Below are 26,750 nucleotides of genomic sequence, written 5' to 3'. Positions count from 1 at the left end.
ATATATATATATATATATATATATATATATATATATATGTGTGATTATACCGTAGATTCAATATTATTCATGGACAAGCAGCAAGCAAGCAGCTTTCCTGACTGTGCTCAAAGATTGTTCTTTTCCTGCATGTATGTGCTCTGTATTTCCAGTTTATTGTTCCTGGATTTCTTATATGAAGGTGATTTGGACAGTTATTTGTTTGATATTGTTCAGTTACTCCTGTTAGAATTACATGTAAACAAATCAAACTAGTTATAATAGATGGTGGCAGACTGCTCCTTAATGTGCATGCCTACAGCCTTTCGCTGAGTTCACACCAGCGTTCGGGTCTCCGTTATCAGTTTTCCGTCTTCTGCAGACAAAAGATGGAAACCTGTCAGACCATGACCAACAATGAGCGTTTAAAATATTCTGTATTATGGTGAAACTTGTGACCACGTGTTGTGAGGCCTTATCATGATAGGAGGAGTCAGCTTGTTATGAAAACATGTAGAGTTTAATTAGGCCTTGAAGGAAAACACAGGAACAGGGAAAATGTCCAAAATAACAGAAATATCAGTCAATGTCTCAATAGCTTACATCTTCAGAGAAGTTAGATTTCTTCATCTGGATATCTTGTAGTTACAGCAAGGTTCATGCTTGTCATCTGGTTGATGGACTTGGGCTGGTCACGACGTCCTCCATGAATGACCACCTTCCAGGACCACCCACCCTGGTCTTCCCAAAGACCTAGACATATGTATTTCTTACTCAATTCTATTCATGAGAGAGGGTGTTACCTTCCAACTTGTTGCTATGTAAGGAGATTTCTAAAATGGTGTACTCTAACCGCACCCATGTACCAAAATATAGACGTGTGATGTCAGTAGAGTATTAACCTTTTGTGTGCTAGAGAATATTGTAATTATAATATTTAACAGAGAATCCATGAGCACTTTATGCTCTCGGTGGCGAAACCGTTTTTTTTAAACCGGACACGAAGTCCTGCATGTCTGACTCTGTGTCTGGTTAAAAAAAACGGTTTCGCCGCGGACAGCATAAAACGCTCACTGGCGCTCACAGCCTGGACACTTTTCAAACCCATTCAAATGAATGGGTTTGAAAAATGAATGCAGGTTTCCATCTCCTGCCCAGCTTCGTGCAGGAAACGGAAACCTGCATAACAGAGACCCTGTGTGCGAGATGTGAACGAGCCCTTAGAGACAAATGGAAAATGTGCTTTAGCCATTATGTGATTATCAGCAACAGAAAAACTGATAAGACACCACATATGAAGGCTTATACAGACATAGAATAGATTGCCCAGAAAGATCCTTCCAATACTTCAACTTTTCATGAAAACCCAGCTAACTTTTAAATTTATAGGGTTAATGTGCAGGCTACAGAGACCTAGGTTAGGTTTTTCCTCTTCAATTTGCACATTTCAATTGCATTTATACACAGCGGTGGTGAGAGTACTCCGCTTCATGTGGATCTTTTCATTTATCATATGAAATAATGAACAAGACCGTTTTTTATTTCATTTGTATGGACTTTCAGAACATTTTGCAATGACGCTTTTCATTTTGTCTAAATAACTCTGTGCCTACATGCGTCGCCTCCACAGCCGCTCATAAAGTCATAGAAATATTTATGAAATCAGGAGACCGAAGCCAAATAAAAGGAGTGACATGAAGTTATCAGGATTTTATTATTAATATTTACTAGGCAGTTCACAGGAGATTCGCAGACTGCAGCAGCAAATGATTTCTTTGAAAGTCTTTCGCATTTCTTGACTGCGGAACGCATATATGAGAGGATCAATGACAGAATTGCACATTATCAGAATAAGGTACATATTAAAATGAGACATAAAACAGATACAATAAAGGTTTTGTGGACAGGAAATCATGAGAATGAGGTGAAGAAAGAATGGTGCCCAGCACACAATAAATATACCTATCAGTATAGTTAGAGTAATGGCTCCTTTCATGCTTGTTCTCTGGTGGACGGAGTTATAGCCTGGCAAGGCAGCTATCCTCTTCACATGAGTACGTGCCAGTAAGAACATATGAATGTATAAAGAAACCATAAGGAAAAGCATGGTGAAAAACATAGTAATAAGACATATAATGACATAAGTAGACTCATAGTACAGAATAAAGATAATACCGCATCCTGTACAGAATGTCCAAATACAAGCAATGATGGCTCCGGCTCTCTTCACAGTCATTATGTTATGGTACCGTAAAGCATAGAAGATGGTGATATACCTGTCAACTGCTATGGCAAGCAAGCTACACATGGAAGCCACCACTGAAATACAGATCATAGAATCAAAAACATTGTCAATATGACGTACAAAAGCATCTTCCATGACCAGATGTTTATTGTTGATAAGATTTATGGCGATTGTCTCCCATGCATTAGACACACTAACTAACATGTCAGCCACTGCCAAGCTACACACAAAGAAATACATAGGCGAGTGCAGATTCTTGTTCTTAATAATAGCTGAAATGACTAGAATATTTTCAAGGAGACTTACAATGCCAAGGGTTAAAAATACCTCAGCAGCTATTACCACTTGATCACATGATGACAATTTAGCCTTGCTTGTTGGCACTGTATTGTTGTCATCCAGGTCGCTTATATTAAGTTCCAGTATTCGTGGATGCAATGATGAGTTCATCACTAAACCGATGTGAAGGCCTTTTCTTCAGAAAGTTGGTTTATAATTGTAAGGGCAGAGCCCATTGTCACAAGTACTGGAAAATACTGGAAAAAAAAAAAAAAACAGATATTAATGCAATATACTTATTTTCATGAATTGGAGTTATGTATTCTTCTATTGCATAAAATCATATAGACCTAATACAGTATAATAAACTCACCAGCAAATATATAGTAATTTAAGTCACTCTCCTTCCTTCATCACGTGTTATAAAAATGCTATAGTGCCCATAAGTTCTGTTACCAAAAATATGGTGAATAAGCAGGACAGTGCCCAACATGTAAAAGACTGATGTGCGGGGTGCTAACAATTGGGCCCCTGCCTAGCTAAAATGGATGGCGTATATTAATGATAGTCCGACAACTATTAAAAGGTGGATAACCCCATTAAAGGTTTCTATAGAGCGCAGTTGGCACACTGCAAATTATAATTATGAAGTAGGGTCCCAATCACAGTATATATGACAGTATATAAGAGACTTCATAGTCAAAAGAGCAGACATGAAAGTTTATTAATCACCGGTTCAGTGTATATATAAGTCATGAATCATACATCCACAAATGCTAAAGTATGTCAGTAAATCCGAATAGCCAATAATCCAACTATATAAATGACAAAATCCAGTATATAGAGATGTAAGGATTGGAGTCAGGGTCAGGCAGTGCAAAGTGACACAGCTGGGAAAGCAACACTGTGCAACTAATGACAAAAAGGGTCGTAGGCCCTGCAGCTATAACTATGCTGTAGATCTGAGATGAGGCAGACCAATGCACTTCCTAATTGAAGTGCGCCTGCCACGACTCCTACGCTACTGTCCAGGCGGCTAGGGTCAGGGAAGAGGAGGCCCTGAAAGAGCTAGAGGCTGGAGTAACGAGGGTCACACCTAAGCAGAAAGCACAGTGTAAAATGCAATGCAAAACCAAAGACAAAATAGCATGGAACAAGGGAGAACAACAAGTCCCAGGAAAAACACAGTACAGAAGGTTAGGTCGGACGAGCAAGAGGTCAAGCCAGGAGATACGAATAAAGTACAAAATCAGAAGACAAGGAATAGTCAAATACAAGCCAATAAACAGACAGAAAGAAACACAGTCTGGGTATCTGGAGGAGACCAGGAAACACAAGTAAATGGCTGGCAAGGATCCATGCCTGGGTGGGGTTTAAATAGCAGCAGAGAAAACAACCCACAACACCTGTGATGGCTAATGGCATGGAGTACTGAAAGCAAGGAAAAGATTTAACCCTTAATCACCTAAGCACAACCAATAGAACTCCTAACACATCTCCCCGGGAGACGCCGCGCAGCAAGGAGACCGCGGCGACTCCGTATCCTGACAAGAGATATGTGAATGTTTTCGAAATCAGACTCCCTATACACCTGGAGGAATGACGCCGCAAAATCACGGCCGCAAAATAACGCGGCGTATACGATACTAACTCCCATTGAAATCAATGGGAGCATATACGGCGCGCAAAGTCTCACACGCCGTATACGCGCAACATCACGCGGCACGTTATTCCGTGTGAATGCACCCTAACAGAGAATTTCTGTAACCGTTCACCTAGTCAGAGAGACCATCTAAGCCTGGATTGCTTGTGTGGCTGGCCAAATCTAGCTGTAAGTGGGCAAACTCCTTGAATACACCATTTTTATGTATCTGAACCAGGATGGATAGTCCCCAGTGTTCCCAATGTGGGCAGCCCTCCAATTGAAAGAACTCTGGAAGGTCAGGATTGTGCCACAGTGGGGTAATATGAGTAAAACTAGTAATCTTCAGGTTTTCCTTCAGTTTGTGCCATAGTCTGCACATGAACATCAGGGTCGGAGTATTCCTACATTGTCTTGTTTGCATACATTGCAGAGATGCCAATAGGGGAGAATGACCTGACATGAATCATTAGCCTGCCAGATGCCCCCAGAGTTGACCACTCTCCACCCCTGTCATGCGGTTGCTGCATTTTGGATGCCAGAAAGTACAACCATGGGTTGGGGAGTGCAAGACTCCCTGAGACTTGTACCTTTGTAGGGTCTCCTATCTAATACAGGGGTGAGCCCCACTCCACAACAAGCTTCGGAACAGAAACTGAATGGAATAGAACATTCCAAGTGGTATCCAGACCGGGGAATTATGCAGGACATACAGAAGATTAACCCTCCCAATTAGAGAGAAAATTTATACCAGGCATATATTTTGGTCTTAAATCTCTCCAACAGGGGCTGTAAGATATGAGGACTATAATCCATCTCCTAGAAATTTCTGCACCCAAATACTTAATTTTCTACAGTATTTGTAATTGAGCAGCTCCTCGACCTACTGCCCACGGAAGAGTCATAACAGGCATCATCACAGACTTGCCCCAATTTATATGCAAACCGGATGTATTACCTGTGTATGTACAATGTGTCAATGCTCTACCCACTGAATACAAACAATATGATGCCTAAAGTTCCTTAAAATGCCACCAGACACAGTATCGGCTGCACACCCCCCCCCCCCCCCCCCAATCCCTAATCCTAGTATTGTAAATCCTTATGACAGTTTCAGCAGGGACATTGCTCCTACCTTATTACTGGAATCTGACACTTGATCACTTGATGTGACTTTTATATCTAGTTAATAAAGTAATATGCTAGCAGTTGATTGTTAATTGGCAGTGAATAATATCATTATCATTTTCTAGCGGTGACTCCTTCTATCATTTACCTTACAGCTCAGCTTGTGTTAGTAAAAATCTATATCATGTTTACTTGCTGACTAGAGGTTTCTCTCTTCATTCTGAAATACGAAAACAATCTACCAACACTTTGATTTAGTATTGCTTAGTAAGCAACACATATCTCAAGGAAAGCGTCGGTGACATGAGTTTGAGACTCAAAGGAATTAAGCCTGCAAATATGGTATACAATATGTTGTAATTTAAAGGGAGTCTATGAGGACCAAAACATCTCCAAAACCAACAATAATGCTGTGCAGTGGACTTTAATAGGTGAATATATACCTCTATAGCCACAATCTGATGAAGGAATGCAGAGATAATATTTTTTATAGAAATGCAAATCAGCCTGTGAGTGCACCAGGAGGGACTAAGTTGCCAGATTTACCTACTAACAGTCACAAGTTCTTCAGCTGTCCCCTGGAATTGCTGTCTAAGACCACCCCAGTCTGCTTCATGACCGCTTACCATAGCTATTGTTAAAGTATTTTTCTTGTGTGTTTCTGTCCAGATTAATGTGGGGATATTGTCACTCCTTAGGGAGAGACCACCATGTAGGTGTGTGGAGTCTTACAAAGCCCTTTTCACTCCACTGTGGGGGATTATGGGAAGAATATGCAAATATGTTTCCCAGGATGTAAATAGGGAAACACTGTGCTGATGAGATCCAATCTGATCGAAACGGCTGTCCACAGTTGGGATGATACTGACTTGGCAAAATCCTGCATCATTGCAGTAAAGGCTTGTTGGAAAGTTAGGCATGATGTTCAAGGGAGCTTCCCATAGAGGGCAGCATACAGAGGCAGTGTTTCCCTATTTACAACCTGGGAAACATATTTGCATATTCTTCAGATTAATGTGTACATCTAATTTATGACTTATTTTCAGAATTAATTAATGAAACACAGCATGTTCACATAATGAAGAGAATTATCCATGCAATGGAAACATAAGCTGTGATTATGACGCATGCATCTGTTTACATTACATCAGCGTTGCAGTAATAATCCATCTATTGTGGCTGCAGACGATGCTATACATCTAGCTGGCAAATATGTAAATCTTCAGTGAGGTTTATCAATGGCAAAGGTAAATGTGCAGATCCAGGAGGGGAGAGCCAGTTGTGAAAGATGGATTCCTCATGTAAGAGGATTAGAAACTGCTGTGAACTATCAGTGATTCCCTTAGCCATCATGTATCCTAAAACAGTTTAATTATTTCCAGACCGCTAGTTAACTATATATGTTTGGGCAGTCCATTTTTAAACCCGCAAGGTCATATCTCTACATCTTTGCAGTATTAAGCCAGTTGCACACAACCGTGTGCTAACCGATGGCCGTGAATGAACGGCATAGGGAGCGCGCAGAACTCACACAGATATCATCTGTGTTGCACCCATGCACTGGTCATGCTTCCGCGGCTAATTTTATTCAATGAATAGGAGCCATGGAAGGAATAGGACCTGTTCCATATTTTGCGGCCTGCTCTGACAGCCCACACATTGGGACAATGTAATTCATGATCATGTGCATGGGCCCATAAAAAAGAATGGTTCAGTGTACTATCCAGGAAAAACCCAGATAGCACACTGACCATTCATATGGTTGTCCACAAGGGGCTTTAGGCAGCTGCACAAAATTGGGAGTTACAGCCAGAGAAGGCAGGGGCATTTTTACTGTCCCTGCCTTCCCAAATCAGCTCTACAGTGTAACTAAGAAGGTTGGATTCCCACTGTAATGTATCACTCCCAGTAACGGGAAATTATCAAAGAAAAAAAGTAATGTAAGGCTGGGGCCCCACGGGCCGGAAACGCCATGATTTACCCGCGGCGGAAACGCCGTGGGAAAAATCACAGCGTTTTACAGTACTTGCAAAGGGGATAGGATTCGTGCGAATCCCATGCCCACTTTGGGGAAAAAAATCGCAGCGCGGACACACTGCGATTTCCAAAACCTTTGCAGTTTTGAAAATCACAGCATGTCAATTATATCTACAGAAACACTGGCGGCTTTCCCATAGATATAATTGTAACAGAAAGTCTGCAGAGGAAAACTCCGTGAACTTTCTGTTCAAAGCGCTGCGGGAAAAACAGCAATGTGTTCACACCGCAGTTGTTCCCACAGCGTGGCGTTTCCGGCTTGTGGGGCCTTAGCCTTAAAAAGCTTCCCAAACGTGTATTATGACATTATAGGGGGCTTATTTAAAAAAAAAAAAAAAAAAAGGAAAGAAAATAATGCCACTACCACAACCATGTCACAGGTTCTAGCCTCACCCTTGGTAACACAACAATATTTGTCTCTTATGTAAATATTAATTCGAGGGTGAGAGAAAACTATGAAAAAAAGATGTTATTGGCAAAAAGCATGAAAAATGTATCCCCTACTGTTTTGCTCACATTTTCTGAGATAGTAAAGAAAAATTGTGCAAAACAAAAATTACATAAAAATAAAAATCCTCTTTATCACTGAAACAAAGATAAAAAAAGGAAAAATGTTTTAGCCCTCAAAACCTAATGTATAAAAAGATCAGGCAAATATCCATACTCATAAGCCAGGGGAAAATGGCCGGGTTCTAAAGTGGTTACGAATAGGTTCTTGGGGTTATGTTGTTATGTGCTATGCTGCTATAGGGACATCACTAGCACTTATCTGATCTGGAGCCTATTGTTACATGTATCACTTACCTCAGAATGCTAATACAGTTGCTTTCTTTGGTGGGACACTGGAGCCTATGATTTACTGTCTTGACACTTGCCCTTATATGGTACAGATTACTTTAGACTTTCAGCCCGAGATGAAAGAGGTGAAAAATGGCTAAGAAAAGCATCCATTTGTCACAGCCGTCTTGTACCCAAGAGTCACCCGTTTTCGTGGACCCCCCATACATATGAGTGTACGGAGGAATCCATTAAAACAGCCAAAAGTAGGACTTGACCTATATTTTGATGGTTCGTAAGAAAACAGACCATCATAACGTTTATGTGACTTCCATTCACTGACATTGAAATTAATGCTGCCGTGTAAACATCCATTAAAAACCAGTGTTCACAGTCGTGTGAATGTAGCCTAAGAGAGCGGATTAACAGCACAGATGGCATGACCATATCTCCCAACCGTCCCAGGTTCTGCGGGACATTCTTGGATTTAAGATTGTGTCCCGCAGTCTCGGTCAGCGGGAGGTATGTCCCAGATTCAACTCATCTGCGTCTGGATAGGACACAGATGAGTTGAATATAGTAGTGAAACAGGAGAGGAGTGCTGTTAGGATTGTGCAGTAACTGCGGCCAGGATATGGGCGCCGCTGCCTGTTACTCTGCACAGTCCAGGGTTGCAAGGGTTAATCTGCCTTGCAGCAGCCGGGCGTGGTCGACTGGGTGATCGACATAGGAGTCGACCAATAGACGCTTGGATTGGGTAGCTGGGCTATTTGTTGGTGACCGCCCCTTGCCTATATAAGGGGGCTGGTCTGGACGCCTGGCGCTCTATGATTTCATTCCAAACCTGAAATGATGTGTGGTGTGTGTGTGTGTGTGTGTGCGTGCGTGCGTGCGTGCGTGCGTGCGTGCGCGCGCGCGCGCTTGGGTTCCTGCCTGAAATACTATTAGAATTGCCCTAGTTAGCAAAAGACCCCTGAGCTAGCATTTCCACAGTTAGTCAGGCAGCATGCTGCCTTGTATGTGTGGTACAACTCTGTAGGGGCAGCTAGTAATACTTCCCAGACAGGGTGACTGGGAGTGGGCTTGGCAGTAGTTGCCTGGGGTGTTGGGTGGAACTACCACACTAACAAGTGCACAGCCCCTGCCTCACCACTGTGTCCCTGTGTACTCCGTGTGTCTAGATGGAGTTGCTCTGGTAGGAGTGATGTCACGGAAAGGGGCAGGGCCTCTGCGAGTAGGGCGGGGTCTCCTCTATTACAGCTCTATGCTGTATTCTGAAAGAAGGAAAGCAGTGAGATATCTTGTGGGACTGCAGGATGGAAGGGGAATCAGAGGATTGTTTAGCATGGGACTGCATGTTGGAAGAGGCTGAGGGGAGAGTGATGTATTTACATGGCACTGCATGTTGGAAGAGACTGAGGTGGGGAGTGATGTATTTACATAGCACTACATGTTGGAAGAGGCTGAGGTGGAGGGGATTGACGTATTTACATAGGACTGTATCCTTGGGGGCTTGGATTGATGTTTAGTGTGTGATAGGAGTCCCTGTATAAGCGGCCATTTTCTTGTGGCCGGCGGGCATGCGCAGTCGGCTTTGCCCTAAGCCTAGAAGTTTGAATCCACCGCCGTAAGAAGACCCGTTTCTGAAGAAGATGGAGGCGGCGCTGGAGAGGTCTCTCTCACAATTGGGGACATCCCCAGTGCTGTTTGAGCACTGGGACCCGCCCCCAGTGCTGCGAGAGAACTCATTTGCACACCAACAAAAAACAGATTATATACCGAATGGCAGCACGGAGAAGGCATCAAAAGGTAGGAGAAGAATAGCCTTTCTTAAAGCTATTCCTACGTGTTAGTTAGAAAAAAAGGGATTCTAATGATAGGATCCCTTTAATACTAATGAGGCACTCTTGGAGAACATTATTACTATTTATGGTGCTATGGAGACACCAAATGTGGACAATGTGAGGGAGCACTACTTCTAGTGGCGACACAATGAAGGAACTATTACTGTCAGGAACACGATTTTGTAGGTACAATTATTTTTAAGGACACAAATGGCACAAGTTACTGTACAAGGCAATATGTATATGCCACTGGTATTACAGCAGTACAGTATTTGCGGGCACCTGGTGCAGCTGGCACATTGTTAGTACTACATTATCCAGAACATAAGGCATTATAATAATTGTAACCTAATCCAATGGATCACTAAATCAAGTATATACCATACTGTACATATTCACGTAAAATATGCACATCATAAAAAACAAGCAAAGAATAAAAACTGACCAAGTAAATAAGGAAGAAATATCGCTGTAGCGCTGCTAAATACAGATCAGGCTTAACCAGCAAAAATCAGAAATGTGTTTTTTTGGCATATAGGAAGGGTGGGATAGAGGAAAAAGACAACAGATTGGTATGTATGTATTAGGGCTTGGGCCCTACACCTTTTAAGACCCTAGAAACAACTCTTCTGTAATGACCGAACACATTTAATTGCTTTACATTTAGTTTGTTACAGGCTATTGGTTGGACAAAAAATGTGAATAGGTCTCTTATGAATAATAGCGTGTGGTAAATGAGAGCTTTGTCTCTAATCTTATAGAAATCCTTTAAGTATATTAGGAAAATGCCTACCTAGAGGCTGGCTTTTAAATCCTTCTACCTTTTCGGAAGTAAACTTTAAAGTGGCATTCCAATATTATTTCACAGGAAGAAATACATTTCGGATACATCCCACCAATTTCTGATAGATTCTGATTTGGAGAGAATAAGTCCCTGAGGTTGGGACAACATCTATCAGATATGTGGCATATCCTATGGATACTATGAATATGTTGCAGATGGGAATACCCCTTTACATAATCTCTTTCTATGTATGTAGCTAGAGCCATCCCACCCAGATCTCAATCGCAATGGTACAGCTAGGCCACAGCAAGGGGCCCTGACAAAGTTGAATGCACTTACATAGGAAACTAACAGCCATGACCATTAGTTAATTTATGAATCTTATATTCAGATGTGAATAAAATCATAACTTGTAGCTTCTGAGCCCAGTGCAAAATCTGTGAAGGGGCCTCTTCCTACCTTATGCCTTTAAGTATAGTGGTATAATTTGTGTAGGAGGAGGAACCTTTTTAGCATACTCAGGGACCAGGACACGGTAGCAACTGCTACCGCTGCACGCCCTAATACAATGTACCCCGGATGAAAGACGTTAATGTCAGACATGAACATGGATTCCTGTCATAGGAGGAAACTAAAATCTGGGCTCATGGAAAGGGGAGAATGTGCCTGTTGTGGTGGTTATTGTGGTGGGCATTTTGGCCATCATGAAGTACACTTAGGCATATTATCAAGATAAGCAGTATAGCCAGCTTGTCACAGGTTTTAGGAAGACCACTGAAAGTGCAGTCACATGTCTCTCATCCTTGTGGCCCCCTACATTTCCATATGGATTGTAAGCCTGTGGGCATGTCCTCTTTCCTACTTATGTTGCCATCTAGTTTTGTGTTTATTGTGCAAATTTTTTGAAGTATCTATGTAAACCCCATCACAAATGTACTGCACCATGGAATGTAGTATAGTTGTGCTATATAAATATTATTATTATTAATAATAATAATAATAATAATAATAATAATAATAATATCTGCCCAGGTAGCCCCGCCTGCTCATGGTCCACTTCACTTAGTCAGTGTTTCACCTCCTCTGTCAGTGCTGCAGCAACAAAGTAGCAGGAGGAAAAGTGGCAGCAGTATCATGAAGATGATGAACTATACATTTTTCACCTAGCAGCAGCAAACAGATTCATAGAAGGTAACTGACAACCACCAGCTGTACAAGCAGGTATGGTTGTACCTGGAATATTCTTATATTCCAGCAGATAACTTTTATACAATTGCAAGCCATGGCAGTCATGAGGTCGGCCTGGTAACTTCCTATGCACAGTTTCAATAAGAACTACTGTGTGATGTTCTGCAATACTATGTACTGTGCACAGGGGATCTGAGATCCCAGCTTCAAGTCCCCTTGTGGGACATGTAAAAGGTGACAAAAAGGAAACATGTACACATAGCAAAAACACACAAAAATGATAAATAAAAAAGTTAAAAAAAAAACACCTCTATATTTAAAAAATACATTATGTAAAAAAAAAAAACGAGTTAGGTATCCCCGTGTTTGTATAAATCCACAATATACAAAAATAGTGATAATTATCCTTTACTATATATATATATATATATATATATATATATACTGTATATACAGCAATATACAAATTAACATGTTTGCTTTTCCAAAAAAAAGTCAACAATAAAAAATAAATAAATGACCAGAAAGTCATGCATACCAAACATTGGTACCAATACAAAATACAATTTGTAAAAGTGGTAAAATGGAATAACACCAATATAAATATGGTTTGATGTAATGGTAATGGCCTGCACACACTATGTTTTAAGTTCAGGTTTGTGATGAACTTATTCGATCCAAAACAAACCTTTGAGTCGAGCCCGAAATAAAGTGAATCTTTGGGGGTTTTCCAATGTCTAGTGCAAACAATTGTGTTCAAACCTTGCTGCCAAGACCTTGACAAGTAAGTTAGCATCATAATTTAACAGTAAACTAGACCTGTAAGAATCCATATATACATAATAAAATCCTTTGGCACAAGTGCTGACGGCAGCATGTGTTTGTATTCTGGTACTGTAAAACTAGAAAAAAACTCAATAAATCCAATAGATTTTTTGGCTGTAGGGCAACTAGTTATTTATTTAGATTGAACGGTTTATGTATTCATTCTGAGTAGTAACAGGCTTTGCTTTCTAGTTCTGCAACATCAGAATACAAATACATGCTGCCGTCAGCACTTGCGCCAAAGGATTTTATTATGTATATATGGACTCATACAGGCCTAATTTGCTATTAATCTGTGGTGCTAACTTACTTGATTAATTTACTTACTGATTAATTTACTTACAGTATATACTCGAGTGTAAGAAGAGTTTTTCAGCCCCCCCCCCCGGCTTATACTTGAGAAAAGCAAAAGAAAAACAAAAACACACACACATATATATATATATATATATATATATATATATATATATATATATATATATATGATTATTATTATTTTATTTTTATTTTTTTTATTTTTTTTGGGGGGAGGTGTCTATGACCAGCCAAAATAGTAATGTATAGAATCTCCCATAAAATAATGAAAAAGAGTCGCTTTAAAAAATAAAATAAATAAAAGTTCTAAATAACTCCTTTCCCTAGAATACATATAAAAGTAGAAAATTACTGTGAAACTTAGACACATTAGGTGAAAGTGCTCGGTCTACTGAACATAGGGGATCTGCAGTGCTCCTTTTCCATCAGGAAGGGGTTAATAGGAGCACTGCAGATCCCCTATATTCAGCCAGGCTGAATTACAAGTGGGGGATAAAAGTAAACAGTCCTCAAGCTCAGGGAAGGGGCAGACAGACAACCAAAACACCCCCTCCCCATTTACCCAGCAACTACTGCACCCAAAAACTCTGACCATTTTAATGTTTGAAATTATCCAGTAGCTGCTGCATTCCCCCCCCCCCCCTCGGCTTATACTCGAGTCAATGTCTTCACAGTCTTTTGTGGTAAAATTAGGGCCTCGGCTTATACTCGAGTATATACGGCGGTACTTAATTTTTTTTGTCCTGCCTTATACTTTGTGGCAGTAAGTCAATAGTGAGTGTTTGCGTGTGTGTATATATATATATATATATATATATATATATATATATATAGTATACTAGAGGGAGGACCCGGCTTCACACGGGTATATTACATTTTATGTTTGTGTAGTGGCCCCATAAGAATTGTCCAATTTTGCACTGATGTATTTTGTATGTTGTTTGTGTGTATGTCCATAAGCGTCATGTGATTATGTGTATCTCATTTTGAATGTCAGTGAAAAACCTGTGATCAGTTGTTATGGATACCTGGAGTAAAGCTGTATCTAATCCTTCCCCGTGTAGTACTGTGTTTAGATGCAAGTATCCAATCCTTGTTGGTGTGGTACTTTGTGCAGATGCACATATCTAATCCTCCTTGTGTGGTATTGTGTGAAGAGGCGCGTATCTAATGACTCTGGCGTGTGATACTGTGTGCAGATGCGCGTATCTAATACTCTGGTGTGTGGTACTGTGTGCAGATGAGCGTATCTAATCCTCCCCCATGTGGAACTGTGTGCTGAGACGCGTATCTAATTCTCTGGCATGTGGTACTGTGTGCAGAGGCCTGTATCTAATCTTCCAAAGTGTGGTACTGTGTTCAGATGCACGTATCTAATCCTCCCCTGTGTGGTATTGTGTGAAGAGGTGCGTATCTAATCCTACAGCGTTTGGAACTGTGTGTAGACGCGCGTATCTAATCCTACAGCATGTGGTACTGTATGCAGACAGTATGTATCTAATCCTATGGCATGTACAACTGTGTGAAGATGCATGTATTTATTCCTCTGGCGTGTGGATCTGTAAGCAGACGCACATATCTAATCCTACGGCATGTGGTACTATGTGCAGACCTGCTTATCTAATCCTCTGGTGTGTTGAACTGTGTGCAGATGCACATATCCAATCATCTGGCATGTGGTATTGTGTGCAGACGCATGTATCCAATCCCCCGGCCTATGGTATTGTGTGCAGATGCGCGTATCTAATCCTCCGGCGTGTGAAACTGTGTGCAGATGCACGTATCTAATCCTCTGGAGTGTGGAACTGTGTGCAGACGCACGTATCTAATACTACGGCATGTGGTACAGTGTGCAGACGTGCGTTTCTAATCCTCTGGCGTATGGAACTGTGTGCAGATGGGCATATCCAATCCTCTGGCTTGTGGTACTGTGTGCAGATGCGCATATCTAATCCTTCCCCGTGTGATACTGTGTGTAGAAACGCATATCTCGTCCTCTGACAGTGGTACTATGTGAAGACATGCGTATCTAATCCTCCAGCGTGTTGAACTGTGTGCAGATGTGCGTATCTAATCCTCCCCCATGTGGTACTTAGAGCAGACACACGTATCTAATCCTTCAGCGTGTGTAACTGTGTGCAGACACGCACATCTAACCCTCGGTCGTGTGGTACTGTGTGCAGATGCACGTATCTAATCCTCCCCTGTGTGGTATTGTGTGAAGAGGTGCATATCTAATCCTACGGCATGTGGAACTGTGTGTAGACGTGGGTATCTAATGCTACGGCATGTGGTACTGTGTGCAGACGCGCGTATCTAATCCTACGGAATTTGGTACTGTGTGCAGACGCGCTTATCTAATACTCTGGCGTGTGGCACTGTGTGCAGACGCGCGTATTTAATCCTCCCCTGTGTGGTATTGTGTGAAGAGGCGCGTATCTAATCCTCTGGAGTGTGGAACTGTGTGCAGACGCGTGTATCTAATCCTATGGCGTGTACAACTGTGTGAAGACACGTGTATCTAATCCTCCCCTGTGTGGTATTGTGTGAAGAGGCACGTATCTAATCCTACGGCGTGTGGAACTGTGTGCAGAAACGTGTATCTAATCCTATGGCGTGTACAACTGTGTGCAGACGCGCGTATCTAATCCTCTGGAGTGTGGAACTGTGTGTAGACGTGTGTATCTAATCCTACGGCATGTGGTACTCTGTGCAGACGCGTGTATCTAATCCTATGGCGTGTACAAATGTGTGCAGACGCGCTTATCTAATCCTCTGGAGTGTGGAACTGTGTGTATCTAATACTTCGGCATGTGGAACTGTGTGCAGACACACGTTTCAAATCCTTCAGTGTGTGGAACTGTGTGCAGAAGTGCATATTTAATCCTCTGGTGTTTGGGACTGTGTGCAGACCCGTGTATCTAATCCTGTGGCGTGTGATACTGTGTGCTGATCTGTGTATCTAATCCTCTGATGCGTGTATCTCAGTTTGTATATCAGTGTTGTATTGTGCATGTGGAGTGACCGTGTGTATTGCATTTGGAATATGAGTGAAAGTCTTGCAGTTTTGTATTGGCTAAGGGGGGGGCACTGTGTTTGGAATGCTGTATCTCAGCAACGGTACGTCCGAGCAAGTTGGAGTCTCATCTTAAACCTTCCTGGATATCTGACGTATCTCTGTACCAAATTTGGTGAAGATCGGTCCAGTCGTTTGGTTCGCATTAGAGAACAGACAGACAGACAGACAGAAATTCATTTTTATAATATAGGGAGATATACACACACACACTACTGTTCTAAAGTTTAGGGTCACTTAGAAGTTCCCTTATTTTTGAAAGAAAAGCAGTTTTTTTAATGAAGGTAACATTAAATTAATCAGAAATACACTCTATACATTGCTAATGTGGTAAATGACTATTCTAGCTGCAAACGTCTGGTTTTTAATGCAATATCTGCATAAGTGTATAGAGGCCCATTTCCAGCAACCATCACTCCAGTGTTCTAATAGTACATTGTATTTGCTAACTGTGTAAGAAGGCTAATGGATGTTTAGAAAACCCTTGTGCAAGTATGTTGCACAGCTGAAAACAGTTTTGCTGGTTAGAGAAGCTATAAAACTGAACTTCCTTTGAGCTAGTTGGGAATCTGGAACATTACATTTGTTGGTTCCATTAAACTCTCAAAATGACCAGAAAAAAGAGAACTTTCATGTGAAACTCAACAGTCTATTCTTGTTCTTAGAAATGAAGACTATTCCATGTGAGAAATTGCCAAGAAACAGAAGATTTCCTACAACGGTGTGTACTACTCCCTTCAGAGGACAGCACAAACAGGCTCTAAACAGAGTAAAAAGAGAAATGGGAGGCGCGCTGCACAACTGAGCAACACGACAAGTACATTACAGTCTCTAGTTTCAGAAATCAACACCTCACAGGTCCTCAACTGGCAGCTTCATTAAGTAGTACCCACAAAACGCCAGTGTCTACGTTGAGGAGGCGACTCCGGGATACTGGGCTGCAAGAACTATTTAGGGAAAAAATCAGGCAACTTGTATTCTATCTGTAATGGAGTGACCAGCGTAGGCACCAGATCTCAACATCATCGAGCCGTTGTGGGAACAGCTTGACCATATGGTATGCAAAAAGTGCCCATCAAGCCAATCCAACTTGTGGGAGGGGCTTCTGGATGCGTGGGGTGAGATTTCTCTAGATTACCTCAGCAAATTAACAACTAGAATGCCAAAGGTCTGTAATGCTGGGATTGCTTCAAATGGAGCATTCCTTGATGAGCAAAGCAAAGTTTGAAGGAGAAAATTATTATATCAAATTAAAATCATTATTTCTAACTTTGTCAATGTCTTGACTATATTTTCTATTCATTTTGCAACTCATTTGATAAATAAGTGTGAGTTTTCATGGAAAACACAAACTTGTCTGGGTGACTCCAAACTTCTGAATGATATAGATAGATAGATAGATAGATAGATAGATAGATAGATAGATAGATAGATAGATAGATAGATAGAGAGAAGTACTAGATCGCTGGCAACCTTGTAGAGAAAGGTTAAGCTACATGCAGGATTTTTTTCTGCCTATCACAACAAGCAATCCATCAAGGTTATGAATCAGACAAGTTCATTCTTATGAAAAGCTACGTGAGTGATCTATAAAGGCTAAAAGGTTCCTTGCTATAGAAATTCAGGAACTATGGGAAGCTGCTTCTCTAGAATACCTGCAATACAAATGAATGCCTAAGGACCTGCATGTTCAGAAAACATTAGCCGGGTATATACGTCATCCAGAGACAATAAAGGATTGGGAGGATATGTTCTATAGTTTCTCTAGAGAAGTTATTCATTTTATTACAAGGAAAAGGAAAAAGAGAGTAGTAAGAACTAAAGACACAGTAGAAAGTGCTAAAACCTTTTATAGAACATCCGGACATCATAAAACCTTATACCATTAAGAGTCCCATACAAAGTAAGTGTTAGGATTGGGTCCCGTAGGTTGCTCTCCCAGCGCACAGCACCACCTGCGGGTCAGTCTAAGTCCAGCTTTCGCCCTACTGAGCATGCTCAGACTTTTGGAGCTGCTCACAAGCTAAGTGCCTTTTCTCCCCTATTGAGCATGAGCGGTGAGGTCATGACCACCGCCCCTATTGGGCGGGGACTTCCCTTTAAATCGTGTGAGCCGACGCCCGCCTGGCGCTCACACTTTGATTGAATTTTCCTAAAGTCCACGGAAGCTTGTTTAATGACAGTAGTCTCAGGGATAGGCTCCAGTATTCAGGCAGGTTGTCAGACTAGGCCTCTGTGTGGGGTTCCTCTGCTTCTATCTGGGTGCTGTTAGTTAGGACCTGTAAACACTGAACTGTCAGCTCTTCACCAGGTCTAGGAGCAGTAAAGACTGTTCCAGCCTGAGGAGCTGCAGCAGGTTTGGTCTCTGAGATAGCCTTATTTAGACTGTCAAACTTCATTGGTAACTCCTAGCTGTTTGCAGGAGCATGGTTAGACTTCCGTGGTGGCTTCTAGCTGTTGCAGAGGCGCTCATAGCTGTGTGCATAAGCACCCCTAGCTGTTTGCAGGGGCATGTGTGTTTGATGACTCCTAGCTGTGTGCAGGAGCACGCAAACTCCCTTGGTAACTCCTAGCTGTGTGCAGGAGCACCCCTAGCTGTGCAGGGGTAAGTGTGTTTGCTGACCTGGGGTGAGTGTTAACCCTTGGCAGACTTGTTTGTTTCCGCAGTATTGGTGTACCTGGCCAGTGAGCTTAACTGGCAGGGTTTAATTGCATCCTGTTCACATTGAATATTGCACCACACCACTGTCACTGCACTTTTTCACTGTGCTGCACCTCGGCCAGTGTGTGTTGCACTCTGTTCACATTTAGTTCAGACATACAGCCACCCATATGGGTCTGTGGACCTCGCTGCAGTGTCTTGCAGCCCAGAGGTTCTGTTCAAAAAAAAAAAATTTATATATATATATATATATATATATATATATATATATATATATATATTGTGGGGGAGGTAGGCTCAGCGGTAGCAGCAGCGGACCCAGACAGTCAGAGACAGACACCAAAATCAGTTTAAACAGGGTTTTAGCCCTGTGTGTTTATTTTGCAAAAAGGCATTGGCAAACAAAAACAGGCCTTTACTTCAGGCAAAAACAGAAACAAATACCTGCCCGGCTAGGCGACTAACTACACAGAAACACTCTGTCTATACGTGTGGCTTGCTTCAACCACACGGACAAAACAAATCAATAAGAAATACAAGCTGTGGAGCACCCACTGGTCTCACCAGTTTTCATGGACAGGACCTGGCTCCACCACTCATCCCCCAGGAACTGCCCAGGACAGAAGTCTTGAGAGGCTTTATAGGCCTGTGATTAGGCCTAACTGTTCCCACCTGTGCACGCAAGCTCCTTCCTGCAGTGGGATGAGAAGAGTTAACTGACAGATGCCTTGCTACAGCTATTGAAGCCCTCACTTACCACACATATGAGAGGACTCTGGGGGAGATATAGCGTCCTTCCAGGACTTTTCCTGTCACTTTCTTACAATATATATATATATATATATATATATATATATATACACACAGAACTGTAACAGTAAGCATGAAGAAATTATTGAAAGGAAAAAAATGTGAGATTATAAGAGAAGTTACCATATAGGGAGTATAATAGACGACACTAGCAAATATTTAATGAGGTCGTAACTTCTCTGGTGTGAAAAAGATTTTGGAGACGAGTTCTTCTTACATCTATCAAGACACATTGCAGAGAATAGTCCCCCATTACCCAAGTCACCTGAAATATAGGTTGTAGGAACAGAACAAATTAGGTGGATTACGTCTAGTAATAGGTTTGTAGTATTGGAGGATTTGGAAATAGAGGAACCAGTGTCCTCTGGGATTCAGCATATTGAGAATGGAAGGGATGTGGCTGAAGAAAAGCAACAACAAAGATAGCTCCTGTAAATGAATCTTAGAACAGGAAAAATCACATTAATACGAATCTACAAAATAACGCTCAAAAAAATTTAATAAACCCCCTTACAGCAATAGTATGGCTTTCCTGCCACATGGATAAGGAAGTCCTCGCTCCTAATGTATTAACATCAGCGGTCTTTGACTCATGGCAGTGGGTGCGGCGACTACTTTCTCTGTCGCCAGGCCTCTCCCCTCTCATGTCCGTTCAAGACTTAATCCTATCAGGATCAAAGTTTTTGGACTCTGCTTGAAGCATGTTGGGCAGCTACCTTATGACTCCATACTAATTAATGGGGCTTATTTGTCTTACTGAGTTCACACAACACCCCCTCTCCTTCCAGACTAATTTTCTAACCTATCAATCTATTAAGGCACTATACCTAGGAGCACTGAGGCAGGAGTATCACATTTGCACTATTTCACGGCTTGAGTAGCTTTTCCTCTGGAAGCAAAGTACGCCAAGACACCTCTCTGCTCCTAACTCCAACCTTCTGCATGAACTGGGCACTCAACTTCCCTCGTATGTGCAAAAATTGGAGGCAGGACTTCAAATGTCCCTGACTCCCAAATAATTATCCTCTGTCCTCAAGCGCTCCATGGGCCCTTCTAGATGTGTACTGCTTTACGAAGTAGACAATTGGTGGTAATGTCTCTGATCGGTCCCCGGACCGATCGGAGACATTAACTCCTCCGACACTGCGGTCAAATGCGGCGGAGGTGCCATTTTCCCAGTGGCGCATGGGTGCCACCATTTTGCCGGTGATCGCCGATGCCTGGAGCATGCTCCAGGGCCGACGTCACGTTTCCATGACAGCCGGGAGCCTTGTAAAGGCTCCCGTCCGGTCTGCTTTCTCTTTCTTTTGCAGGCTGGTCTATGCAGCCTGCAAAAGAAATGATGATTTTTTGCAATGCATTAGCATTATAATGCATTGCATTAGTGATCAGACCCCCTGGGGTTCAAGACCCCTAGGGGGTCTAATAAATGCAAAAAAAAAAAAAAAGTAAGAAAAAATATAAAAATTTGTATTAAAAAAGTATTAAAAATTCAAATCACCCCCTTTTCACTAGAACACATATAAAAGTAGTTAAATACTGTGAAACACGTACATGTTAAGTATCCCTGTGTCCAAAATCGCCCACTCTACAAATCTATAAAAATATTTTTCCTGTACGGTAAATACCGTAGTGGAAAAATTAGTCACTGTTTTGATTCTGATAAAAGTTTGAATAAAAAGTGATCAAAGCAATAACATTTCCTGAAAATGGTAGAACAAAAAAATACACCCTGCCCTGCAAAAAAAGACGCCCTCGGGATCTCCGTACACGGACGTATAAAAAAAGTTACGGCTGTCAGAATATGGCGACTTTTAGAAAAATTTTTTTTAACAGTTTTGGATTTTTTTTAAGGGGTTAAAATGTAAATAAAACCATATAAATTTGGTATCCTCGGAATTGTACCAAAACACAGAATACAGGGGACATGTTATTTTGGCTGCACAGTGAAGCCCGTAAGAAAGTCGCAGAAATGCACTTTTTCTTCAAATTCACCCAATTCTGAATTTTTTTCCAGCTTCCCAGTACATTATACAGAATAATTAATGGTGGCATCATGAACAGAAATTTATCCCGTAAAGTTTAAGACCTCATATGGCTCTGGGAGCGGAGAAATAAAAAAGTTATGGGGTTTAGAAGGAGGGGAGTCAAAAACGAAAATCAAAAAATGCCATCAACGGGAAGGGGTTAAACCAGTTTAATGAATCTGCCTCATTACGGGGCTGTTGTCATCATCAATGCAGAACTCCTTCAACACCACCTTGTTCTCCTGGAATCAATTTCAGACCTCAGTTGCATATACTTTAGGACACTGGTAAAACTGATAGGGCCTTCTCTCCCCAAAACTATGCAGACCCCTCTCTTATTCCTCCCCCTTCAGAAAATTTTGTGCTCAGTTATTTGGGACATAATAAATCTTACCAATACATTCCCTGCAGTGGTTCGGCTTTAATACTAATATACACCCTGGTTCCCTGGACCCCATTTATTACCCCTATGGAGAATATCTGGGGAGGCCAAAACGCTTATTCCTGTTTTTCCTGCTGCTATATATACAAATATATACAGTATCTTTTATACCATCATTGAGGAAGACAATGGAACTGAAAACTGTGGGTGAACCTCACCTGTATTTCAGTGTTAGAGGATGGAAGTAGCAAATTATCACTGACCAGATCATCGTGGAGCAGTACAATGCCAGCAGGATGAAAGCTGCGCATATAGTAGTACTGTTGGCAAGCCTGGGAAAAAAAAAAAAAAAAAACAGAAAGAATTTTTGATTCAGGGGAGTAGACAGACAAATATTAAAGACAAATATCCCAAGACAGATAAGCCTGGTTATTAACCCATTAATGAGGTAGCCAATTTTGGCCTTCATTATGCTGCCTTGCTGTACTTATCTCTGTCTTCAGAGAGCCATAACTTTTTTACCTTTCCATTAACAAAACCATGGAACCATTCTGGGTACATTGAAGCATTTATTATATTGGGGGACAGAAAATAAGCAGAAATTTCCAATGTTTGGTGGTTTGGCTTTTGTTTTTTCTTCACTGTGCTGTATAAATGACATGTTAAGTTATTCAGTGAGTCAGTGCAATATAAATTATATTTAGTTTTTTTTACTTTTGTACAATAAAACACTCAATAAAATAGTTTGTATTTGCATCCTTTTTGTTCTGAGAGATAAACCTTATTTTTCAGACTATAAGAGGCATTTTATTCCCCCCAAATTTGGGAAGAAAATGAGGTGGGAGGTGTCTTATAGTCCGAACGTGTGTGTTGGGGTCAGAGGAATGGGGTCGCAGCATCGCCCACTTCCTGCAGCGACAGTGCCCTGGACTTTTAAGAGAGGATGCCCTGGTGGTGCAAACCCATCCAGACATTTACTGTGCTATTATGCTGGATGCCGGGTCTGTAGAGATGATGACGCCTGCTCTTCTGCGCTGAACTGTTCAATATTCCCTCTGACTGTGGGCATTACTACCTGTAATCCCAGGCCCCTGCATGGTATAATATGCTCCACAGTGGCCCCTGCATGGTGGAATATGTTCCACAGTGGACCCTGCATAGTATAATGCTCAGAATGGCCCCTGCATGGTATAATGCTTCACAGTAGTCCCTGAACAGTATAATGTGCTCTACAGTGGACCCTGCATGGTATAATGCTCCTCAGTGGCCCTTGCACAGCATAATATTCTCCACAGTGGCCCCTGCCCAGTTTAATGCTATAATGCTCCACAGTGGCCCCTGCACAGTATAATATGCTCCATAGTGCATGAGCAGTCCATATTATATGGCGTAAGGAAACTTTTCCCTAACTATACAGGAGACTGGCTACCAGTCTCCCACCTTGGCAACAACAACGAGTGGCACAGTACCTGCTTTGGAGGTCCGGTCTAGACAGTCCAACTCTGTCTGTGTGGTGCCACCCTGCTAGTCTTTACACTCAGACTGTTATTAGGGCCTGATTAATCAGCTGACCTCCCTGGTGTGAGTCTTTACCAAACATCCTTAAGCTGCCTGGCTGGGACATACTTGTCTTCCCAGACCACACCCTTCACTCTCTCACAATATACAATATGTATATAATTTAGCATTGTGAACTTGGTGACCGATCCTCTATAATTTTTGTTCTCTTAATGATCCATCCTAAGCTTTAACTTCAAAACTGAATCAGCAAACCTGAACAAAATATGTTCAAAATAGAGTATGTAGTGGTGTCCTACCGCTGACCAATTACCATTACAGATCTCAGAAATGAGCAAATGATGACGATAATATAATTGTGCCATAGCTGGGGGGGGGGGATTTGGGCATCTATAAATATGGCACTGAATCTCTTTAGTTAGCCGGTTAATGAAAATGTAAAATACACAGGGGCAGAGTTTGGGTGCATGCACACGATGTAATGCGGCACTGATTCTTGCACAATAACTCGTGTAAGGATCAGCGCTGCAAAAGAGAATCCCACGGACTACAATGGGTTCCATTTACAACACATTGAAATCAATAGGAGGCTTTTAACACATTGATTTCAATGTGTTATGCGCACTAAACGGAACCCATTGAAGTCAGTGGGATTCTGTTTTGCAGTGCTGATCTTTACACGAGTTATCGTGCAAGAATCAGTGCCGCATTAGATCGTGTGCATGCACCCTTTGGGAACTACATATGTTGTTTAGGCATTTACTAAAATTTCCCCCTATCCTATCAGCCTGCTAGGTGGAGTATCCCCATATGTTGTGCCGTTGATGAGACTAAGTACAAACTTATTAACATTCTACATTAAATCTGACAGTTTTCTACGGGCTGTAACTGTTATGTATTGTTGCAGGATTAACATGTTGCAGTTATTTTAACTATAGGCAAATAGTACCAATACTGGGAATAATGACTTGCTTTTCTATGGCACACAAAGGCTCAATGGCTCAGTAAAGGTATTTACTAGAGATGAGCGCGTAGTGTTCGATCGAGTAGGTATTCAATCGAATACTACGATATTCGAAATACTCGTACTCAATCGAACACTACTAGCTGTTCGAAGTTTAAGGTTCGATGCAGAACCAGCGTTGATTGGCAGAATGCTATACATTCTGCCAATCAACGCTGGTTCTTCTCTTACCTTTAGAAGTCTTCTCCGTGCAGCGTCTCCGTGGCATCTTCCAGCTGGAATTCACTCTACCTAGGCATCCGGCCTAGGCAGAGCTGACTGCACATGCGCGGGCATGCCCTCACATGCGCAGTCGGCTCTGCTCAGGCGTCGGGCTGGGCAGAGCCAACAGCGCATGTCCGCGCATGCGCAGTCGGCTCTGCCTAGGCCCCGATGACTAGGCAGAGTGAATTCCAGCTGGAAGACGTCGCGGGGAAGCTGCGCCGGGAGAAGACTTCAAGGAAAATCCAGCCCGACCGTCACTCGTGGACTTGGTAAGTATAATTTTATTGAATTTTGCCTACCCCTGAAACGAGCATTTCCCCCCAAAGACTATAATGGGGTTTGAAATCGTTCGAACAGTCGAACAGTGTGCGGCTGTTCGAATCGGATTTCGAACCTCGAACATTTTAGTGTTCGCTCATCTCTAGTATTTACATATTAGTTCATGCGTCTGTAGCTGGAACTACATTACATAATGCAGCATAACAATAAGATAACATGTAAAACCCACCATATGTTGCAATTATATATCTGGTTAATTAACATGAAATAGATGTAGAGTAACAGTGGAAGAAGATGCAACAATGTTTGTGAATTTTAGTCCCCACTTAAAGCGGTTTTCCAGGCATTTTTTTATTTATTTATTTTTTTTTTTATAAAAAGCTCTGTTAGTGCTATCAATGCATTAATACTTGCACCCAAGTACCTTTAGCAGAGTTTTAAGTGATTTCTGGCTTTCTCTGGGAGCTCCTGGTGTCCTCTGCATCAGTTTACATGGGTAGCTTCCTGCTATCTTAGCCTACAACTACCATGATGCATTGCAGTTCACTCAGATCCTCCATTTCACTTCCTCCCTCACAACATCCCTTCCCCCAAGTTTCCCTAGTTAGACCGTGGACTATAAGACCTATCTACCAACCTAGCTACCTAATTCAGGCCCCCAACCCCCTCTCCACCCCATCATACTTACCTGCCTTCTCATCCTGGAGATGACTTTTGGGTACCGCTGTCCCCTCTTCACCTGGTATCCGGAACTGGTGCCTGCACAATAGAATGCCAACAAAAGTCATGCATGTGCAATAGAACGCTGCTTATTTTTGCTTCTGCTGGCATTCTGTTGCGCAGGCACTGGCTCCTGCTCCCTTGTGAAGAAAGCGACAGCCAGCAGAAGAAGTCAGCATTGAGTATGAGGGCGATGGGTGGGTGGGGGGGGGGGGGGAGAGAAGAACTGATATATTCCCATCTCCGTAAACAATGAAATGGAACATCACCAGGAAATTAGAAAATGTGCTTGGAGTGGTCAGATGAGGATGGGGTTTAGCTTAGGGGTAAAGTTTTAATTTATCCCTGACAACCCCTTTAACTTTTGCAAAAAAAACTCTCAAACTATAGCAGTCATGACAGATCAACCCCTGATTATACCTCTATCTCTCTGTGCCCTGGACCTGATTCAATCACACCTCATCCCTAACCTCACCTCTTTACCCCTACACTAACCTATCTCCTCAATCTATCGCTAACCAGTATTACCTTTCACTGCACTGTCATACCCATTCCTAGACTTATCCTCTCCAACTTGCCCTCCATTTCACTGCTCTTGTATGCCTCAAAACTCCTTCAACAATATGTCCACTTTGAACCACTATCTAATCCAACTTACTCATTGACTATATATATATAGTCAGGCTTCTGATGACACCACACCACCCTAGCCAAAGTCCCAAATGACCTACTAACTACCAAAGCCAAATAGCACTACTGTGTTCTTTTCCTCTTAGATCTTTCCTCTGCCTTTGTCACAGTTGACCATTCCTTCTTGTTACAAATTCTCTCATTCCTTGGCATCACAGACTGTGTTCTCTTATGGATCTCTTCAGCATCTCTCACTTACATCACCTCCTCACAACAGCCTTTTTCTGCAAGTGTCCCTCAAGGCTCTGTCCTAGGATCCTACTGTACTTCATCTAAACCCTCAGCGTTTGCTAAGTCATAGAATCCCATGGATTT

General features: G+C 41.9%; 1 protein-coding gene across 1 annotated transcript in view; it reads right to left on the bottom strand.

Moving 5' to 3' along the window:
• Nucleotides 1–1,674: 1,674 nt before the first annotated feature.
• Nucleotides 1,675–26,750, bottom strand: part of MC5R (melanocortin 5 receptor) — a 55,954-nt gene continuing 30,878 nt past the window's right edge. The window contains exons 2-3 of the mRNA XM_075270707.1: nucleotides 22,219–22,332; nucleotides 1,675–2,760 (exon numbers count right to left, since the gene is read on the bottom strand). Coding sequence (XP_075126808.1) covers nucleotides 1,697–2,674 — 978 coding nt within the window. The 5' untranslated portion in view covers nucleotides 2,675–2,760; nucleotides 22,219–22,332 and the 3' untranslated portion in view covers nucleotides 1,675–1,696. The remainder of the gene's footprint in view (nucleotides 2,761–22,218; nucleotides 22,333–26,750) is intronic.

Source organism: Leptodactylus fuscus, chromosome 4 (assembly GCF_031893055.1).
Source record: "Leptodactylus fuscus isolate aLepFus1 chromosome 4, aLepFus1.hap2, whole genome shotgun sequence".
NCBI lineage: Eukaryota > Metazoa > Chordata > Amphibia > Anura > Leptodactylidae > Leptodactylus > Leptodactylus fuscus.
The sequence above is the reverse complement of the archived record's forward strand: the minus strand, read 5'-3'. Positions and strand labels throughout refer to the sequence as shown.